The sequence below is a fragment of the Pseudophryne corroboree genome, chromosome 7, assembly GCF_028390025.1.
Source record: "Pseudophryne corroboree isolate aPseCor3 chromosome 7, aPseCor3.hap2, whole genome shotgun sequence".
NCBI classification, from domain to species: domain Eukaryota; kingdom Metazoa; phylum Chordata; class Amphibia; order Anura; family Myobatrachidae; genus Pseudophryne; species Pseudophryne corroboree.
Genome location: NC_086450.1, coordinates 344,196,263 through 344,217,136, shown reverse-complemented (window position 1 = coordinate 344,217,136; position 20,874 = coordinate 344,196,263). Strand labels below are relative to the sequence as shown.

At 47.6% G+C, this 20,874-nt stretch overlaps 1 protein-coding gene across 2 annotated transcripts in view; it reads left to right on the top strand.

Moving 5' to 3' along the window:
* SMG1 (SMG1 nonsense mediated mRNA decay associated PI3K related kinase) overlaps positions 1–20,874 on the top strand; it is a 408,649-nt gene that overhangs the window by 166,346 nt on the left and 221,429 nt on the right. For both annotated transcript variants that reach the window (XM_063934392.1, XM_063934391.1), the window contains exon 18: positions 15,467–15,568. In XM_063934392.1, the coding sequence (XP_063790462.1) occupies positions 15,467–15,568 (102 nt within the window). The remainder of the gene's footprint in view (positions 1–15,466; positions 15,569–20,874) is intronic.

Here is a 20,874-nt window from a genome sequence, read left to right as displayed (position 1 = left end):
CAAAGAAAACAGGCTGGAAATCAAGGGTTCATACCAGATCTCCCCTGCCCAGGCATCCATAAACAGGGCCCCTCATTTGATGCATCAGGAGGTTTGTTTTTCAAAATATGCCTTGTTAAGATACCATATTACGTCTCCACATTTTATGGGTTTCATTCAAACATGTAAAAAAAAGAAATAAATAGTCATTAAAAAAAGATTAATAAGCAAAAATAAATTACGGATGTTTGAATGTGAAAAGCCCAGAAATGTCCAAATTAAGCTTGGCAATTAAGGGGTTAATGGAATTCTGTCACTGCACTTCTTGATAAAATTATTAGGGGTATATGCAATTGCGGTCGAATTCCCGAAATTGTCGAATTTCGGGTCATTTTCGCCCAAAAAAAAAATTCGCCTATGCAATTCAGTGCTTTCCGACCAAAAATCGGACTTTCAAAATTCGACTTTTTGAAATTCGAATTTTTGCAAATTCGACTTTTCTGCAATGATACAAGTGCTGCAATTCGACCAAAGCATATTCAATTCAAGTTTGGAAATTCGACAGCAGTGCTTTTAGACAGCAAATTCGTCATTTTCAATCCGCCACACTTTGGAGGGTGAAAACAATAAAAAAAAATTTAAACATGTTTTTTTTGGTGTTTTTTTTTTTTAGGAATAGCATATCTATTTATATTAGAAGGGATTAGGTACTTTTTTTTTTTTTTTTTTTGGAGGCACAAATATTATTTATATATTTCTCTGACGTCCTAAGTGGATGCTGGGGACTCCGTCAGGACCATGGGGATTAGCGGCTCCGCAGGAGACAGGGCACAAAAGTAAAAGCTTTAGGATCAGGTGGTGTGCACTGGCTCCTCCCCCCATGACCCTCCTCCAAGCCTCAGTTAGATTTTTGTGCCCGGCCGAGAAGGGTGCAATCTAGGTGGCTCTCCTAAAGAGCTGCTTAGAGTAAAAGTTTTGTTAGGTTTTTTATTTTCAGTGAGTCCTGCTGGCAACAGGCTCACTGCTACAAGGGACTTAGGGGAGAAGAAGTGAACTCACCTGCGTGCAGGATGGATTGGCTTCTTAGGCTACTGGACACCATTAGCTCCAGAGGGATCGAACACAGGCCCAGCCATGGAGTCCGGTCCCAGAGCCGCGCCGCCGACCCCCTTGCAGATGCCGAAGAGTGAAGAGGTCCAGAAACCGGCGGCAGAAGACTTTTCAGTCTTCATGAGGTAGCGCACAGCACTGCAGCTGTGCGCCATTGTTGTCAGCACACTTCACACCAGCGGTCACTGAGGGTGCAGGGCGCTGGGGGGGGGCGCCCTGGGAAGCAATGAAATACCTATACTGGCTAAAAGATACATCACATATAGCCCCTGGGGCTATATGGATGTATTTAACCCCTGCCAGGTCTCAGAAAAACGGGAGAAGAAGCCCGCCGAAAAGGGGGCGGAGCCTATTCTCAGCACACAGCGCCATTTTCCCTCACAGAAATGCTGGTGGGAAGGCTCCCAGGCTCTCCCCTGCACTGCACTACAGAAACAGGGTTAAAACAGAGAGGGGGGGCACTTATTTGGCGATATGATTATATATATTAAGATGCTATAAGGGAAAAACACTTATATAAAGGTTGTCCCTGTATAATTATAGCGTTTTGGTGTGTGCTGGCAAACTCTCCCTCTGTCTCCCCAAAGGGCTAGTGGGGTCCTGTCCTCTATCAGAGCATTCCCTGTGTGTGTGCTGTGTGTCGGTACGTGTGTGTCGACATGTATGAGGACGATGTTGGTGAGGAGGCGGAGCAATTGCCTGTAATGGTGATGTCACTCTCTAGGGAGTCGACACCGGAATGGATGGCTTATTTAGGGAATTACGTGATGTCAAGACGCTGCAAGGTCGGTTGACGACATGAGACGGCCGGCAAACCAATTAGTACCTGTCCAGGCGTCTCAAACACCGTCAGGGGCTTTAAAACGCCCATTTACCTCAGTCGGTCGACACAGACACAGACACGGACACTGACTCCAGTGTCGACGGTGAAGAAACAAACGTATTTTCCATTTGGGCCACACGTTACATGTTAAGGGCAATGAAGGAGGTGTTACATATTTCTGATACTACAAGTACCACAAAAGAGGGTATTATGTGGGGTGTGAAAAAACTACCTGTAGTTTTTCCTGAATCAGATAAATTAAATGAAGTGTGTGATGATGCGTGGGTTTTCCCCGATAGAAAATTATTGGCGTTATACCCTTTCCCGCCAGAAGTTAGGGCGCGTTGGGAAACACCCCTTAGGGTGGATAAGGCGCTCACACGCTTATCAAAACAAGTGGCGTTACCGTCTCCAGATACGGCCGCCCTCAAGGAGCCAGCTGATAGGAGGCTGGAAAATATCCTAAAAAGTATATACACACATACTGGTGTTATACTGCGACCAGCGATCGCCTCAGCCTGGATGGGCAGCGCTGGGGTGGCTTGGTCGGATTCCCTGACTGGAAATATTGATACCCTTGACAGGGACAGTATTTTATTGACTATAGAGCATTTAAAGGATGCATTTCTATATATGCGAGATGCACAGAGGGATATTTGCACTCTGGCATCAAGAGTAAGTGCGATGTCCATATCTGCCAGAAGATGTTTATGGACACGACAGTGGTCAGGTGATGCAGATTCCAAACGGCACATGGAAGTATTGCCGTATAAAGGGGAGGAGTTATTTGGGGTCGGTCCATCGGACCTGGTGGCCACGGCAACAGCTGGAAAATCCACCTTTTTTACCCCAAGTCACATCTCAGCAGAAAAAGACACCGTCTTTTCAGCCTCAGTCCTTTCGTCCCCATAAGGGCAAGCAGACAAAAGGCCAGTCATATCTGCCCAGGGATAGAGGAAAGGGAAGAAGACTGCAGCAGGCAGCCCATTCCCAGGAACAGAAGCCCTCCACCGCTTTTGCAAAGTCCTCAGCATGACGCTGGGGCCGTACAAGCGGACTCAGCTGCGGTGGGGGGTCGTCTCAAGAGTTTCAGCGCGCAGTGGGCTCACTCGCAAGTGGACCCCTGGATCCTACAAGTAGTATCCCAGGGGTACAGATTGGAAGTTCGAGACGTCTCCCCCTCGCAGGTTCCTGAAGTCTGCTTTACCAACGTCTCCCTCCGACAGGGAGGCAGTATTGGAAACAATTCACAAGCTGTATTCCCAGCAGGTGATAATCAAAGTACCCCTCCTACAACAAGGAAAGGGGTATTATTCCACACTATATTGTGGTACTGAAGCCAGACTGCTCGGTGAGACCTATTCTAAATCTGAAATATTTGAACACTTACATACAAAGGTTCAAATCAAGATGGAGTCACTCAGAGCAGTGATAGCGAACCAGGAAGAAGGGGACTATATGGTGTCCCTGGACATCAAGGATGCTTACCTCCATGTCCCAATTTGCCCTTCTCACCAAGGGTACCTCAGGTTCGTGGTACAAAACTGTCACTATCAGTTTCAGACGCTGCCGTTTGGATTGTCCACGGCACCCCGGGTCTTTACCAAGGTAATGGCCGAAATTATGATTCTTCTTCAAAGAAAAGGCGTCTTAATTATCCCTTACTTGGACGATCTCCTGATACGGGCAAGGTCCAGAGAACAGTTGGAGGTCGGAGTAGCACTATCTCAAGTAGTTCTACGACAGCACGGGTGGATTCTAAATATTCCAAAATCGCAGCTGTCTCCGACGACACGTCTGCTGTTCCTAGGGATGATTCTGGCCACAGTCCAGAAAAAGGTGTTTCTCCCGGAGGAGAAAGCCAGGGAGTTATCCGAGCTAGTCAGGAACCTCCTAAAACCAGGAAAAGTGTCAGTGCATCATTGCACAAGGGTCCTGGGAAAAATGGTGGCTTCTTACGAAGCGATTCCATTCGGCAGATTTCACGCAAGAACTTTTCAGTGGGATCTGCTGGAAAAATGGTCCGGATCGCATCTTCAGATGCATCAGCGGATAACCCTGTCTCCAAGGACAAGGGTGTCTCTTCTGTGGTGGCTGCAGAGTGCTCATCTACTAAAGGGCCACAGATTCGGCATTCAGGACTGTGTCCTGGTGACCACGGATGCCAGCCTGAACGGCTGGGGAGCAGTCACACAAGGAAAAAATTTCCAGCGAGTGTGATCAAGTCTGGAGACTTCTCTCCACATAAATATACTGGAGCTAAGAGCAATTTACAATGCTCTAAGCTTAGCAAGACCTCTGCTTCAAGGTCAGCCGGTATTGATCCAGTGGGACAACATCACGGCAGTCGCCCACGTAAACAGACTGGGCGGCACAAGAAGCAGGAGGGCAATGGCAGAAACTGCAAGGATTCTTCGCTGGGCGGAAAATCATGTGATAGCACTGTCAGCAGTGTTCATTCCGGGAGTGGACAACTGGGAAGCAGACTTCCTCAGCACGACCTCCACCCGGGAGAGTGGGGACTTCATCGGGAAGTCTTCCACATGATTGTGAACCGTTGGGAAAGACCAAAGGTGGACATGATGGCGTCCCGCCTGAACAAAAAACTGGACAGGTATTGCGCCAGGTCAAGAGACCCTCAGGCAATAGCTGTGGACGTTCTGGTAACACCGTGGGTGTACCAGTCGGTGTATGTGTTCCCTCCTCTGCTTCTCATACCTAAGGTACTGAGAATTATAAGACGTAGAGGAGTAAGAACTATACTCGTGGCTCCGGATTGGCCAAGAAGGACTTGGTACCCGGAACTTCAAGAGATGCTCACAGAGGACTCATGGCCTCTGCCGCTAAGAAGGGACTTGCTTCAGCAAGTACCATGTCTGTTCCAAGACTTACCGCGGCTGCGTTTGACGGCATGGCGGTTGAACGCCGGATCCTAAGGGAAAAAGGCATTCCGGAAGAGGTCATTCCTACCCTGGTCAAAGCCAGGAAGGAGGTGACCGCACAACATTATCACCACATGTGGCAAAAATATGTTACGTGGTGTGAGGCCAGGAAGGCCCCACGAAGAAATTTCAACTCGGTCGATTCCTGCATTTCCTGCAAACAGGAGTGTCTATGGGCCTCAAATTGGGGTCCATTAAGGTTCAAATTTCGGCCCTGTCGATTTTCTTCCAGAAAGAATTGGCTTCAGTTCCTGAAGTCCAGAAGTTTGTCAAGGGAGTACTGCATATACAACCCCCTTTTGTGCCTCCAGTGGCACTGTGGGATCTCAACGTAGTTCTGGGATTCCTCAAATCACATTGGTTTAAACCGCTCAAATCTGTGGATTTGAAATATTTCACATGGAAAGTGACCATGATGTTGGCCCTAGCCTCGGCCAGGCGAGTGTCAGAATTGGCGGCTTTGTCTCACAAAAGCCCATATCTGATTGTCCATTCGGACAGGGCAGAGCTGTGGACTCGTCCCCAGTTTCTCCCTAAGGTGGTGTCAGCGTTTCACCTGAACCAGCTTATTGTGGTACCTGCGGCTACTAGGGACTTGGAGGACTCCAAGTTGCTAGATGTTGTCAGGGCCCTGAAAATATAGGTTTCCAGGACGGCTGGAGTCAGGAAAACTGACTTGCTGTTATCCTGTATGCACCCAACAAACTGGGTGCTCTTGCTTCTAAGCAGACGATTGCTAGTTGGATGTGTAGTACAATTCAGCTTGCACATTCTGTGGCAGGCCTGCCACAGCCAAAATATGTAAATGCCCATTCCACAAGGAAGGTGGGCTCATCTTGGGCGGCTGCCCGAGGGGTCTCGGCTTTACAACTTTGCCGAGCTGCTACTTGGTCAGGGGCACACCCTGGCTGAGGAGGACCTGGAGTTCTCTCACTCGGTGCTGCAGAGTCATCCGCACTCTCCCGCCCGTTTGGGAGCTTTGGTATAATCCCCATGGTCCTGACGGAGTCCCCAGCATCCACTTAGGACGTCAGAGAAAATAAGAATTTACTTACCGATAATTCTATTTCTCGTAGTCCGTAGTGGATGCTGGGCGCCCATCCCAAGTGCGGATTGTCTGCAATACTTGTACATAGTTATTGTTACAAAAATCGGGTTATTATTGTTGTGAGCCATCTTTTCAGAGGCTCCGCTGTTATCATGCTGTTAACTGGGTTCAGATCACAGGTTGTACAGTGTGATTGGTGTGGCTGGTATGAGTCTTACCTGGGATTCAAAATCCTTCCTTATTGTGTACGCTCGTCCGGGCACAGTATCCTAACTGAGGCTTGGAGGAGGGTCATGGGGGGAGGAGCCAGTGCACACCACCTGATCCTAAAGCTTTTACTTTTGTGCCCTGTCTCCTGCGGAGCCGCTAATCCCCATGGTCCTTACGGAGTCCCCAGCATCCACTACGGACTACGAGAAATAGAATTATCGGTAAGTAAATTCTTATTTTTTTTAAATATTTTTTTTTATTTTTTTTTTTATTGCTGGAACGGTAAAATCCTTTAAAAAAATGGCGTGGGGTCCCCCCTCCAAAGCATAACCAGCCTCGGGCTCTTCGAGCTGGTCCTGGTTCTAAAAATGCGGGGGAAAAATTGACATGGGATCCCCCGTATTTTTAAAACCAGCACCGGGCTCTGCGCCTGGTGCTGGTGCAAAAAATACGGGGGACAAAACGAGCAGGGGTCCCCCATATTTTTCACACCAGCATCGGGCTCCACTAGCTGGACAGATAATGCCACAGCCGGGGGTCACTTTTATGCCGTGCCCTGCGGCCGTGGCATTAAATATCCAACTAGTCACCCCTGGCCGGGGTACCCTGGGGGAGTGGGGACCCCTTCAATCAAGGGGTCCCCCCCCCCCAGCCACCCAAGGGCCAGGGGTGAAGCCCGAGGCTGTCCCCCCCCATCCAATGGGCTGCGGATGGGGGGGCTGATAGCCTTTTGTGATAATGAAAAGAATATTGTTTTTTCCAGCAGTACTACAAGTCCCAGCAAGCCTGCCCCGCAAGCTGGTACTTGGAGAACCACAAGTACCAGCATGCGGGAGAAAAACGGGCCCGCTGGTACCTGTAGTACTACTGGGAAAAAAATACCCAAATAAAAACAGGACACACACACCGTGACAGTAAAACTTTATTTCATACGTCGACACACACATACTTACCTATGTTCACACGCCGACATCGGTCCTCTTCTCCATGTAGAATCCACGGATACCTGAAAATAAAAGATCAATATACTCACCTCAGCCATGGTCCAGAGATACATCCACGTACTTGGCAAAAAAAGAAAACGAACACACGGGCCACCGGACTGAAAGGGGTCCCATGCTGACACATGAGACCCCTTTCCACGAATGAGACCTGTCAGTGACAGCTGTCACACAAAGGTCTCTAAAGCCAATCAGGAAGCGCAACTTCGTTGCGCTCACCTGATTGGCTGTGCGCTGTCTGAACTCAGACAGCGCATCGCACAGCCCCGTCCATTTTATTCAATGGTGGGAACTTAGCGGCTAGCGGTGAGGTCACCCGCCGGTCAGCGGCTGACCGCGGGTAACCCCACCGCTAGCCGCTAAGTTCCCACCATTGAAACTAATGGAGCGGCTTTGCGATGCGCTGTCACAGCACAGACAGCGCACAGCCAATCAGGTGAGCGCCACGGAAGTAGCGCTTCCTGATTGGCTGAAGGGACTTCAGTGACAGGAGTCACGTGATGTCCCGGCATTCGGGAGAAAGGGGTCTGATGTGAAAGCATGGGACCCCTTTTAGTCCGGTATGGAGCGGGTGTTCGGTTTGTTTTTTTAACAAGTACGTGGATTTATATCTGGACGTGGATGTACCTCTGGACGCTGGAAGGTGAGTATAATTTTTTCACAGGTACCCTCGGATAGTCGGAGACCGTGGCAGTCGGCGTGTCAACATAGGTAAGTATGTGTGTGTCGGTAGTGTGTAATAAAGTTTTACTATCAAGGTGTCTGTGTACTGTTTTTATTTGGGTATTTTTTTCCCAGTAGTACTACAGGTACCAGCGGGCCCGTTTTTCTCCCGCATGCTGGTACTTGTGGTTCTCCAAGTACCAGCTTGCGGGGGAGGCTTGCTGGGACTTGTAGTACTACTGGAAAAAACAATATCTTTCTCCTTCATCCACTAGGGGCCACTGGAGTGTAGTTACAATGGGGAGATAGTAGGTGGTATTGGTAGCTGGCACTTTAAAAATTCTCACACTGTGGCTAGCTCCTCCCCTACTATCTCCCCTCCAAGCCAGTCTTAGTTAAGTGCCCGAGGTAGCTGGTTCACTTGGGTTTAGCTGAAGAATTTTCTTCTTTTTTCTTTATTATTTTATTTTTCTTACACACACTCACAGACTGGCAGCTCTGCCACTGCCAGTCTGCACCGTGGGAGCTGCCGGCGGGGTCCCATCGCAGCTGCGTGCGGCTAGGGATGGGCCCCGGCTGAGGGAGACACTGAGCTCTCCTGAGTTGGCGGACACCGCTGCGTGCGGCGCGTGTCGCGGCCACTCCATCCAGCAGAAGATTCCGGCAGCATGGCAGCGGTGAGTATCAAAAATGGTCGGACACCGCTGCGTGCGGCGTGTGTCGGGACCACTCCACCACAGAAGATTCCGGCCGGACGCCGCTGCGTGCGGCGTGTGTCGGGGCCGATCCACCAAGAACACAGTGGTGAGTGAAGTGTACTTTATTTGTGGTGGCTATGTATGTTTTTAGAGCAATGCACTGTTTATTGTTGTACAACCCACTCCAGAAGGGCTCTCTGGGGCTGTAATGTACTTTATTGTATCCTTACCTGTCCTCCTTATGGAGAAACAGACAGGATGATTGGGGGAGGCTGAGTATGTGTTTATACAACCCTGACTGAAAAACGGGTGTGTGTCATTCTGATAACCCTCCGCTCCCCCAGCTCCCCGCATCCCCACTCAGCGCGACTCACAGAGCCGGCACAGGGATCCCGCTCGAGCGCAAAGCAATGTTTAAATTTGGCGCCTTGTACGGAGGGGGCGGAGCTAAGTCCCGCTCTGTAGAGCGGGCTCAGCGCAACACTCCCCGGCGGCGGCTAGCAGATACAGGGCTCTACTAGCGCTGTATAGCGGGCTCAGCGCTCCCCGGCGGTGACTCGCAGGCCCAGCGGAGGGTACAGCTCGCTTCCCGCTTAGTTTTGCAATAAGGCGCCATAGCCGGGGGGCGGAGCTAACTCCCGCTCTGTACAGCGGGCTCAGCATTCTCCGCTCCCCGGCCACTGTTATAGTGTAATAGGCATTTATGTGAGTTTAATGCACATGGTGCTGGGGAGAATGTGATATAGTCAGAGTGGCTCAGCACTAATCCAGTTATCCACTATATAGATTTTATCGCATAGCCCAGAGGAGTTTCACTCTGGCGGCCATTTCCTCCCTGCACAGACCTGGCTTCATATTTGCAGTGTCTCCTATAGCCCAGTGGGCTAATCTTGCATACTCAGAGACAAATACAAATAAAGTCCCAGGTATATTAACAGATAACCCGCTTTACTCAGCGGGCTCCCAGGTCTCCCCGTCGCTAGGCAACAGACCCTGTCTCTGGGATTTGTAACTTTTCGATACTTCAGGCTGCTGAAATATAGATACATTCCTCCTGCAGTAGAGTCCTCTACCCAGCATTTCCCTACTTGCAAATCAGGGAACCTGCTCTATTACAGTAGCTGGGACTCAGCTCAATAATAATTAAAAGAATCTACTGTGCAGTATTTATTTACCTACGGTGTGTGTGTATATATACATATATAGTTATGTTTGTGCATGTATATATATAGATATATATATTTAAGTGCGTGTAGGTATGTATATAGATATATCCATAAAATACCAGATATAGGGGATAAAACAAAACCTCCGCAATGTTTTCTAATAACATCTTGCACATAACATTTTCCCCCATTTTTCTCACAGGCTGGTCACCATTTTGAAAAGCCAGCGGAACCTCCGAGAAACATCTGGTGCACCTTAATTAGCGGTGCACTAAATACAGGGCGGGGTGTTGCCTTCCCTTTATTATTCCTTGGTGTCACTAGTTACTAATGCTATTTGTAATTGTGGAATGCGTGTAAGGCATCAGACAGATAGCGCTGCGGCTCAGTACGCTAGTAGCGGGTATCTGAACAGGGGTTTGAATCCAAACAAAACTTTAAGGAGAACTCCTATAGCCTAGGGCTAAGACTCCTGTCCCACAGCGCAGCGTTACTGGTTCAGGTCTCCGCTGCTCCAGAAAGTTTATTTTAATCGTATCGGTCACTACACATTATAGTGCAGACCTTACGTAGGGCTCTGTTTATTTAACCCACCTTTTCTCCTTTCGTTTGTCTCTCCTGGGATAGTCGAAGAATTCCCTCTGAGGTGTGAAGTATGCGGCGGAGCCATCTGCTTCGCCCTCCACGCACCTGCACACCCCTGTTTGATCAATGATGCAGGTAATGTAACTATTAACCAGACAATAGCTCATCAGGTAAGCCCTTGGACTTTGGTTTCCAAGGTCACAGGATCAAATCACAGCGGGACCAAACACACCTTTCCAAAAAGAAACTTTGCTAACATTCCATGCATTACTGATGTCTGTTTTCTGTGGATCTGAACCAGTGTCTCAGAATATACAGGTACATAATACAGCAGTTCATCTGATACTGCAGGTAAAGGAGGAGGACACGTCAAGTCCATCAGGGTTCCACGCCATTGACGAAAATGACAGCGACTGGTTCAGTTTCGGATGAGGGCTCCGGTAGGCGGCCGACAGACACTCGAATACACAATATCAGGTATCAAACAAGGTTTGTTTTCCTATCTTTTCCCCGCAGATGGCAGGAGATGGTATCAGAACCTCTCTAGGGTATACACCTCGGTGTATCGCCGGTCCATCAAGCCGCCGTTTTCCTGAGGCAACCTTGCTCAGGGATCCATCGACATATGCGGCAGCATGGTTCTACCGTGTCCGGAGCAGGTAGGTTGGGGAACAATTGTCCTCTAGGTTACAGGATGCTTCGCATCAGGATCAATTGATACTTTGATACAGGTCAGAATCACGATTCTGCTTTATGTTCCTTGGAGGTCTCCATGTCTACAGACTCGGACCCTGCATCTTCGCTTGGGCTGTCTTAACCCGACGACCTCTGGGGCTGCGACAGTGACAAGTAAACATGAAATCCTACGGGGCAGATGGTTCTGGGGAAGGAACTTTCTGCAGGATTTCTTGAACCAATGGAGGTAGGTCCACTTTGATTTCTCCTACTACTGCCCCAGCTCCAAGACAGACCTTTACTGGTCTTCCCTTTAGATTTTTCCGTGCCCTTTCAGGCTTTTGACTCCACACGGGTGATATCTTCGTCCCCAGGGGTTCTCAGGGTAAAAAGGCTGAAGCAGAGGTTCAACATCCTCGGTCCAGTCTGATTTTATGTCATCCTATACACCCATTACACAGACTTTTCTACCACCTGCAGGGTCCCAGGGTAGGCGCAGGTCGATGGGAGAAGGCTTGGGCGGTTACAACCGTCTCAGGAGTCCCTCGGCATGGGTCGGCTGATTTACGATGACGAGAGTCATACTGCAGGCTGCGCTCCATAGGTTTCTAACCGCAAAGGGTGTTGATCCCTGTTTTTCACATATCATTTGAATTAGGACAGTTCTCAGGCCTTTGTTTTCTTTTCACGTTCCGAAGCCAAGTGGCTCGGACAGGCCTATTCTGGCCTTACAATCCTTTTAGTCTGTGATTGCTAGTTTAAACAAGAAAGGGAGTTTTACGTGTCCCTTGTCTTCAGAGATGCCTGTTTACTGATTTCCGTTGGACAGGCTTTTCTCAGATTCCCCCTTAACAGGATTCTCATTTTCACTGTAAGTCCTTTACTCTTCTCTCTTCCGCTCCCACAGAGTTTAGGAAGATAACAGAATAACTCTTTTTCAAGGGCAGTGGGTGACGTTGGTTCCCTAATGGGACAATTTACTGCTACTATCCCACTCTGTACATTAGGTGGCTTCTGAATATCCGGAGGATCCACGAGCTTCTGATTCGACACAGATCCAATTTATGCTCCGCATAGACGTTTCTCAACACGGTCCGTCAGAGGATTTTTCATTCCTCGGCACCAGAGACTCTATTTCTTCAGTCAAGTTGCGACGCAATGAGTGGTCGCCTCCATTCCTCTCGGAGCGGGGGACAACAATCTTGTTTCCAGATCAAGCCACCAGGTCAGACTCCTGGGTGAGGGAACATGCCCCGGAGTTTTTGTCAGCTGGTCCGCTGTGGGCGGAGATTTCGGATCGACCTCAGGGCGTTCTGACTGACTCTTTAACCCTTTATTACTCTTGGACGGCAGTAGCCGTGGAGGCCCTCAGGGCTCCGGGGAGTTTTCTGGTTATTCTATCCTGCCTCCTTTTCTATTTCTACTTCATGTTCAGTAACACAGGAGGGGATTATGCGTGCTAGTCCTCTCGGTGGCGCTGGTTGGGCCACGCATGACTTGAAGATACAGATACGCCTGTTGTCAGTAGAGGAGCCTTGGCTCCTACCTCGACTGGACTGTCTACTTCAACAGGCTCCTTTTTTCTCCTTGTTCAATTTTACACTGGTTTCGGTTACCCGTGTGACTGTTCACGAGACCTCAGAAGGGAGGAGTTCCCTAGTTCGGTTAGGCCTACTGGGCCCCGATTTCAGAAATCTGTTACCTCTTCTCGCTTTTGCCACTTTGGGAAAACTTTATGGGACATAATGAAGATAAAAGGGGTTTTTCCCCCTTCTTCCAGTTACCATTCATCTTTGGTTTCTCTGGGAGGTTTTTTTTGCTCCGCTGCGCTTCAAACCACACTGACCGGAATTTTAGGTCTCTGCCTTTTTCGCTTTTCTTCCAAATGATATTAGCCTAGCGGCCGTAAGTTCGGCCTCTTGTTCAGGGAGTACTCTACTGGCAACTACCCTGGCTATGCTTCGGCCTCAGCGGTCGTTTCTTCCAGAGGGGATGTCCATTTTTCATATAAATCTGACACTAGTGGTTTTCAATCCTCTCTGAATGTTGTCAGGGCTCGTCAACTCTCTCTACAGAGGTCTCAGGCTATTCGATGAAGTGTTTTTTTCTTCTTTGCTCTGGACGATGCTCCCGTACTAAATAGCCGGGGTCCCAGCATATGCTGGACAGTTGGATACATCTGATCATCAGACAGTCTTCTTGGCGGTTACTAGGGAGCCTCCGTTTTCCATTTCAGCGCGCTTTACGCGCATTGTAAGACCTTCGTGGGCAGCCGCCCGCGGGGTCTCCATGAATATTTTGTCGGGCGGCTACTTGGTCAAACCGACATTCGTTTTGTCAAATTCTACAAGTTTGACACTTTTACGGCCTCTGCATCACTGTTTGGCCGAGCAGTTTTTACAGGACTCTCAGCGCTTTCCCACACGTTTTTTGGGAGCTCTGGGACGTCCCCATTGTAACTACACTCCAGTGGCCCCTAGTGGATGAAGGAGAAATCAGGATTTTGGTACTTACCGATAAATCCCTTTCTCCGATTCCACAGGGGCCACTGGACGCCCGCCCAGCGCTGTTTCTCCTGATTTTTGTTTGATTAACTATTGCAGATCACCATATGACTGCTTGTTGGGTTCAGGCTAGCCTGGTTTTTGTCAGGTTCTGTTCCAGGTTTAGTTTGTGTTCGCCTGGTTTACAGGGCGTCGCTAACCTCCTCTACCTTACGGTTTGTTTATTACAGCTCTCCTCGGGCACAGTTTAACGTAGACTGGCTTGGAGGGGAGATAGTAGGGGAGGAGCTAGCCACAGTGTGAGAATTTTTAAAGTGCCAGCTACCAATACCACCTACTATCTCCCCATTGTAACTACACTCCAGTGGCCCCTGTGGAATCGGAGAAAGGGATTTACCGGTAAGTACCAAAATCCTGATTTTTATTATCACAAAAGGCTATCAGCCCCCCCATCCGCAGCCCATTGGATGGGGGGGGACAGCCTCGGGCTTCACCCCTGGCCCTTGGGTGGCTGGGGGGGTGGGGGACCCCTTGATTGTAGGGGTCCCCACTCCCCCAGGGTACCCCGGCCAGGGGTGACTAGTTGGATATTTAATGCCACGGCCGCAGGGCACGGCATAAAAGTGACCCCCGGCTGTGGCATTATCTGTCCAGCTAGTGGAGCCCGATGCTGGTGTGAAAAATACGGGGGACCCCTGCTCGTTTTGTCCCCCGTATTTTTTGCACCAGGCGCAGAGCCCGGTGCTGGTTTTAAAAATACGGGGGATCCCCTGTCAATTTTTTCCCCGCATTTTTAGAACCAGGACCAGCTCGAAGAGCCCGAGGCTGGTTATGCTTTGGAGGGGGGACCCCACGCCATTTTTCCCCCCGGGTTTTTCCCGTTTTTCCCCGTTTTTTAAAATCGCGGCAAAATCCGCCAAATCGGCCGATTTTCGCCCGCGGGTCTGTCAAATCCGTTTTGCATTGAATATGGTGAATTCCAGCAGCCACCTGCCGGAATTCACCTGTCGAATTGTGTCGAATTTAAAAACGGCGATAATTTGCCGCGATTCGCCGTGAATTGCATATACCCCTTAATGTCTCGTTTGAGGAAAATCTACCTGGAAAACAGAGACTAATCTGGGGTCCCCTACATAGTCCAATGGTGGGGACGCTGGCTAAGACCAAATGGTAAGAGATTGATCCCTGAATACCTGCACAGTAGACAAAGGCGCTCGGTTTGTATTAAAGCATCTGAAGAACGTGATCTACATAGGGTCCCTTCATCTGATGGAGAGCTTATGCACTACAGCTTCAGCGCGTCATCTTGCAGATATTTGGCATAATCCTAAATTCTAGTGAAGCTTCCCTCTTCCACCATACCATGGGAGACCAAATTGTATAGACAACCTCATGAAAATGTAGGAAAAAAATGCTTCTTATAACTTTTGCTTTACTCTTAAACTGACCTTATTCATTCATGAAATATGATCCTTCAGTTGAAAATGAATTTTCGAAGTGCTTGAGGGTAGGTTGCTCGATGACCTCCTAGGGTTGTGCGCTGGTCTGCCTCATCCGGTGCAAAGTGATAGAGACCATCCAAAAGAACTTATTATTATTTATTATTATTATCCTTTATTTATATGGCGCCACAAGGGTTCCGCAGCGCCCAATTACAGAGTACATATGCACATAATCAAAACAGGAAAACAGTGACTTACAGTTGAAGACAATTTAGGACAAGTACAGGGTAACTAAGCATAACTACACCAGTAAATGACAGAGAAGTTCCAGGTGGCCAAAAAACTGCGTGATTTGGGCAGTTGAGGATTATTAAAGTAAGAAAAGGATAAGCACATGAGGGAAGAGGGCCCTACTCGTGAGAGCTTACATTCCAAATTGTAATTACTTCAACACAATGTGGATATCCAGCATATAGAGACAACTGATCCTATTAACTATAGTAGGTAGAATCTTTCAGGATGATATTGACAAAGCTTTTAATTTAATGATGCTGCAGATTATAAATGGGTCTTTCAGCTAATTTGTCCTTTTTAAATACAAGTTTGTTACTATGCTGCAGGTGTGTCGATGTGTGCCGTGTACAGCTTGTGTCAAGTGGAACACGTGTCAGACAATCTTTTGGAAAACTTCTGAAATCTATTCCTTTGGACATTGTATTAAGGTATGTGTGTTTTTTCCTGTCTGTCCCTGTAGTTTGTTGTATATTTATCCTTAACCACATTTTTTTTCCTCACAAAACTGCTCAAATTTTAATTTTCTTTATTACTTATTAAAGTTGATAAAGTATTTTGATATTGTCAAATATTTAATAAAAAAAAATGGGGTCCATGTCCATAGGACCCCATTATAAAATAGCTCATCCCCCCCCCCCATTGGCAATAGAAACATGTTTTATTAACCCACCTTCCCTCGCCCAAATGTAGAGCGCAGCAGAGCATGTGCAGGGGAGTCGTCATACCCCCTCCTGCTGCAGCTGATCTCTGCAGAGATCATCCAAAATGTGCTAAGAAAGGAACTGCGTTTCTGGCCACATGGTATTCTGGGGTGCGATTCCGGAAGTGATGTTGGCGGAGATCCAGAAAGCCAGAGGAGATCTGTTCTGGCTTCGGTCACATCACATATGGCAGTGCCAGGCAAGTGGTTACCAAATCTGTCATGACTCCATTGCAGTTTATATCGACCCTGGAAAACGATGGGTATGAGTGCGGCTGGAGGAGTCTGGGCACCCTATACCCCACCCCCTGGCTGCAGCCACTGTGTTTATTGTTTTATTAAATGGGCATGATTTTCGCAGCTGCAATTTTTGCTTAGACAGCTGGTGTTGCTGCTTATCGATGACCCTACTATGGTGGCGGTTGAGCTGGAGACTGCTCCTCAGACCATACCCAGAGCACACAGTGGTAGCTGGAGTAAGGGGGCAGCAGGTACGCAGCTTCGTGCACTGTGGTGAGCTGAGACACAGCAGCGTTTCTCCCTTCAGAGCAGGAGTGTGGCCGGGTGGTGCTGGCGATGGAGCACAGTGGTGTCCTCTGCTTCCACACTGTCCTTGTACTCAGATATTGGATGTACCTGCCCTTTTTCTGCAGTTATTGTGGCGATTTGCTAATAATTGGTTTAGGGGCCTTTTTTATTGTGTAGCATGCATGAATGTTTTGGGCAAATAAAAAAATTACTTAGTGTGTGCTGCCGATATCAAGGCCTTCCACTGGCAGATGAATCAAATAGTGTGTAGGTATCTGTACACTTATTTGCTTGAATTGCCTAATACTTTATCTTCAATTGAGTGTATTACACAATGTTACTGCAAAATTGTTTATTTTGATATTGTATAATGGTTTACATGCAATTAACCATATTACACTGCATTACAGCACAATTTTGATGTATGCAGTATAATTTTAACTTATTTGAAATGTCATGAGTGTTTAACGACGTTTGTTTTACACTGCACTACTTTATCATTAAGATTTCTTCAGTGTTATTTCAGATTGCTGGTTTTCTGCAGTCCATTTTACATGTCCTGTGTGTGTATTTAATTTTTTGGCGTGCAGATATGTCTGCTAAGAAAAATGCCTCAAAGAATGCCCAGGAGAAGGGTGCTTCTGTGTTGACGTCTAGTACCTGTAGATACTGCCGAAACAAAATCTTTAGTGTAGCTAAGGATCATGGGAGGCTTTGTGATGGATGCAGCAGGGCCCATGTAATAGCCAGTGTGGGTTTCCACCCTGTTCCAAGCCATGCTAGAAATAGAAAAATAATTGGCTTGTTCCATATCCCCCTGTTGATTTTAACCTACTGCTGGTCCCTCCTCCGGTAGCCTCCAAACTGGCGCCAGTGGAGCCGCCTTAAGTGCAGGACTAATCCCAGTCTGCACAGGGCCTTGTGCAGGTCTCCAACTCTCTGCAACGGATTTTTTACACAGCGGCCATCTATAGGCCATCCATAACTTCCCCCCCTACAATCAGAGTATGCATCAGACTCAAAGGTTTCATCCCTGGCAGAGGATATCTTTCCATAGGATTCACACAGTGAGTGTTATCCTCCTCACAAGTTAACAACCAGTTAGTCTAGTAAATGTGGAATTGCCTTAGTCAAATCCACCTTACTTATTAATGATATTGCTGGTACCCCTTCTCAGGAGGTTTCCTTCTTGCAACACAAGATGTAGACTGTTACCGTTTCTTCCTCTGCTCAGCTAGAGGATCTTATTGCAGACACCAGGACTTGATTGTTGTGCCGATTTCCTGAATGAGGGACTGGAATCTCTCAGGTTTGTTATTTGTCTACAGTATCACTTTTCACTTTTCGTGTTTTGGTTCTGGTTCCATGCTCGTGTTTTGGATCTGGATTGGTTTTGCCAAAACCACCCTTCCGTGTTTTGGGTCTTGGTGATTTTTTATAAAAACAGCTAAAATCACAGAATTTGGGGGTAATTTTGATCCTACGGTATTATTAACCTCAATAACACTCATTTCCATTCTATTCTGAACACCACACACCTCACAAAATTGTTTTTAGGCCAAAAGGTTGCACCGAGGTGGCTGTATGACTAAGGTAAGCGACACAAGTGTGCAGCACAAACCTGGCTCATCTAGGAGTGGCACTGCAGTGTCATAGACAGGATGGCACTATTCAAAAACCAGGCCCCAAAGAGCACATCATGCAAAGAAGAAAAAGAGGTGCAATGAGGTAGCTGTATTGCTAAGCGACACAAGTGTGCGGCACAAACACCTGGCCCATCTAGGAGTGACACTGCAGTGGCGGACAGGATAACACTTAAAAAAAACTAGTCCCCCAAAGAGCACATGATGAAAAGAAGAAAAAGAGGTGCAATATGGTAGCTGTATGACTAAGCTAAGCGACACAAGTGTGCGGCACAAACAACATGGGACGTGCTGGAATATTCCCAGATGTAATACACGCACAATATTGGTAGCACAAGAGAGCGTACCCCTAAACCACACACACGGCAAAGCCTGTAAAATAAATTGGGATAATAACCCTTTTATTTGGAGCTATTATAATATGCAGCACAGGCGAGCGTACCCCTACACCACACAGGGCATGCCCTGTAAAAATTATTTGGATAATATAATAAATGTATATAACTTTTTTTTTTTTTTTTAAATCATCTTTTTTATTGTGTTTTAAAACATACAAAAAATACAAACTTTAACAACATTTGCCATCACGAAATAGACATATTGAAAAGAATCCATTCATGAGTGTGTGTGTTGAATCTCTTTTTTGAACATTGCTACCATATGCAGTAAAATAGAATAGTCTACATGCACAATTCCGGGCTGCCCAGCCTACAGCTACACCAGCGGTCCCATTTTTCTAAGAATTTAGGAATAGATTCATATAACCCTTTTATATGGAGTAAATAATATACAGCACAGGACACCACCATTGGACTGGACATATACGGCAGTACCCCTGGAGTTGTACGGCAGTGTCGGACAGGATGGCACTTTAAAAAAAAACTAGTCCCCAAACAGCACATGATGCAAAGAAGAAAAAGAGGTGCAAGATAGAATTGTCCTTGGGCCCTCACACCTCACAATATTGTTTTTAGGCCAAAATGTTGCACCAAAGTCGCTGGATGACTAAGCTAAGTGACACGAGTGGGCGGCCTAAACACCTGGCCCATCTAGGAGTGGCACTGCAATGGCAGACAGGGTGGCAGTTTTAAAAACTAGGCCCCAAAGAGCACATAATGCAAAGAAGTAAAAGAGGTGCAAGATGGAATTGTCCTTGGGCCCTCCCACCCACCCTTATGTTGTATAAACAGGACATGCACACTTTAACAAACCAATCATTTCAGCAACCGGTTCTGCCACACGACTGTGGCTGAAATGACTGGTTTGTTTGGGCCCCCACCAAAAAAAGAAGCAATCAATCTCTCCATGCACAAACTGACTCTACAGAGGCAAGATGTCGACCTCATCCTCCGATTCCTCACCCCTTTCACTGTGTACATCCTCCTCCTCAAAGTATTAATCCGTCCCCACTGGAATCCACCATCACAGGTACCTGTGTACTTTCTGGGGGCAATTGCTGGTAAAGGTCTTCCCGGAGGAATTTATAATTCATTTTGATGAACATAATCTTCTCCACATTTTGTGGAAGTAACCTCCTATGCCGATCGCTGACAAGGTTACCGGCTGCACTAAACACTCTTTCGGAGTACACACTAGAGGTGGGCGGGGGGGGGCAACTTAGGAAAAATAAAGCCAGTTTGTGCAAGGGCATCCAAATTGCCTCTCTTTTTCCTGCCAGTATACATACGGACTGTCTGGCATGCCTACTTGGATGCTGTCAATCATATAATCGTCCACCATTCTTTCAATGGTGAAAGAATCATATGCAGTGATAGTAGACATGTCGGTAATCGTTGGCAAGTCCTTCAGACCAGATGTCAGCACTCGCTCCTGACTGCACTGCATCACCGCCAGCGGGTGGACTAGGAAATCTTATCCTTTTCCTCACAGCCCCAGTTGCGGGAGAAAATGAAGGAGGAGCTGTTGACTGGTCACGTTCTGCTTGTGTTAACAATTTTCTCACCAGCAGGTCTTTGAACCTCTGCAGACTTGTGTCTGCTGGAAAGAGAGATACAACGTAGGCTTTAAACCTAGGATCGAGCACGGTGGTCAAAATGTAGTGCTCTGATTTCAACAGATTGACCACCCTTGAATCCTGGCAAAGCGAATGAAGGGCTCCATCCACAAGTTCCACATACTTAGTGGAATTGCTCCGTCTTCGCTCCTCAAATTTCTCCAGCTACTTCTGCAAAAGTCTGATGAGGGGAATGACCTGACTCAAGCTGGCAGTGTCTGAACGGACTTCACGTGTGGCAAGTTCGAAGGGTTTGAGAACCTTGCACAAGACAGAAATCATTCTCCACTGCGCTTGAGTCAGGTGCATTTGTCTATATCGTAGGTGGATGTATAGGCTTGAATGGCCTTTTGATGCTCCTCCATCCTCTGAAGCATATAGAGTGTTCAATTCCACCTCGTTACCACCTCTTGCTTCAGGTGATGGCTGGGCAGGTTCAGGAGTGTTTGCTGGAGCCCCAGTCTTCGGCACGCGGTAGCTGAAGGTTGAAAGTGGCCCGCAGTTTTTTGAGCCACTGACAGCATCTCCTGCACGCTCCTGTCATTTTTCAAAAAATTCTGCACCACCAAATTAATTGTATGTGTAAAACATGGGACATGCTGGAATTTGCCCAGATGTAATGCACGCACAATATTGGAGGCGTTGTTCGATATCACAAATCCCCAGGAGAGTCTACGTGGGGTAAGCCATTATGCGATGATGTTCCTCAGTTTCCGTAAGAGGTTGTCAGCTGTGTACCTCTTACGGAAAGCTGTGATACATAGCCTGCCTATTAACGAGTTGGTATTTGCGAGATGCTGCTACTGGTGCCGCTGCTGCTGCTGTTGCTGCGGGAGACAATACATCTAC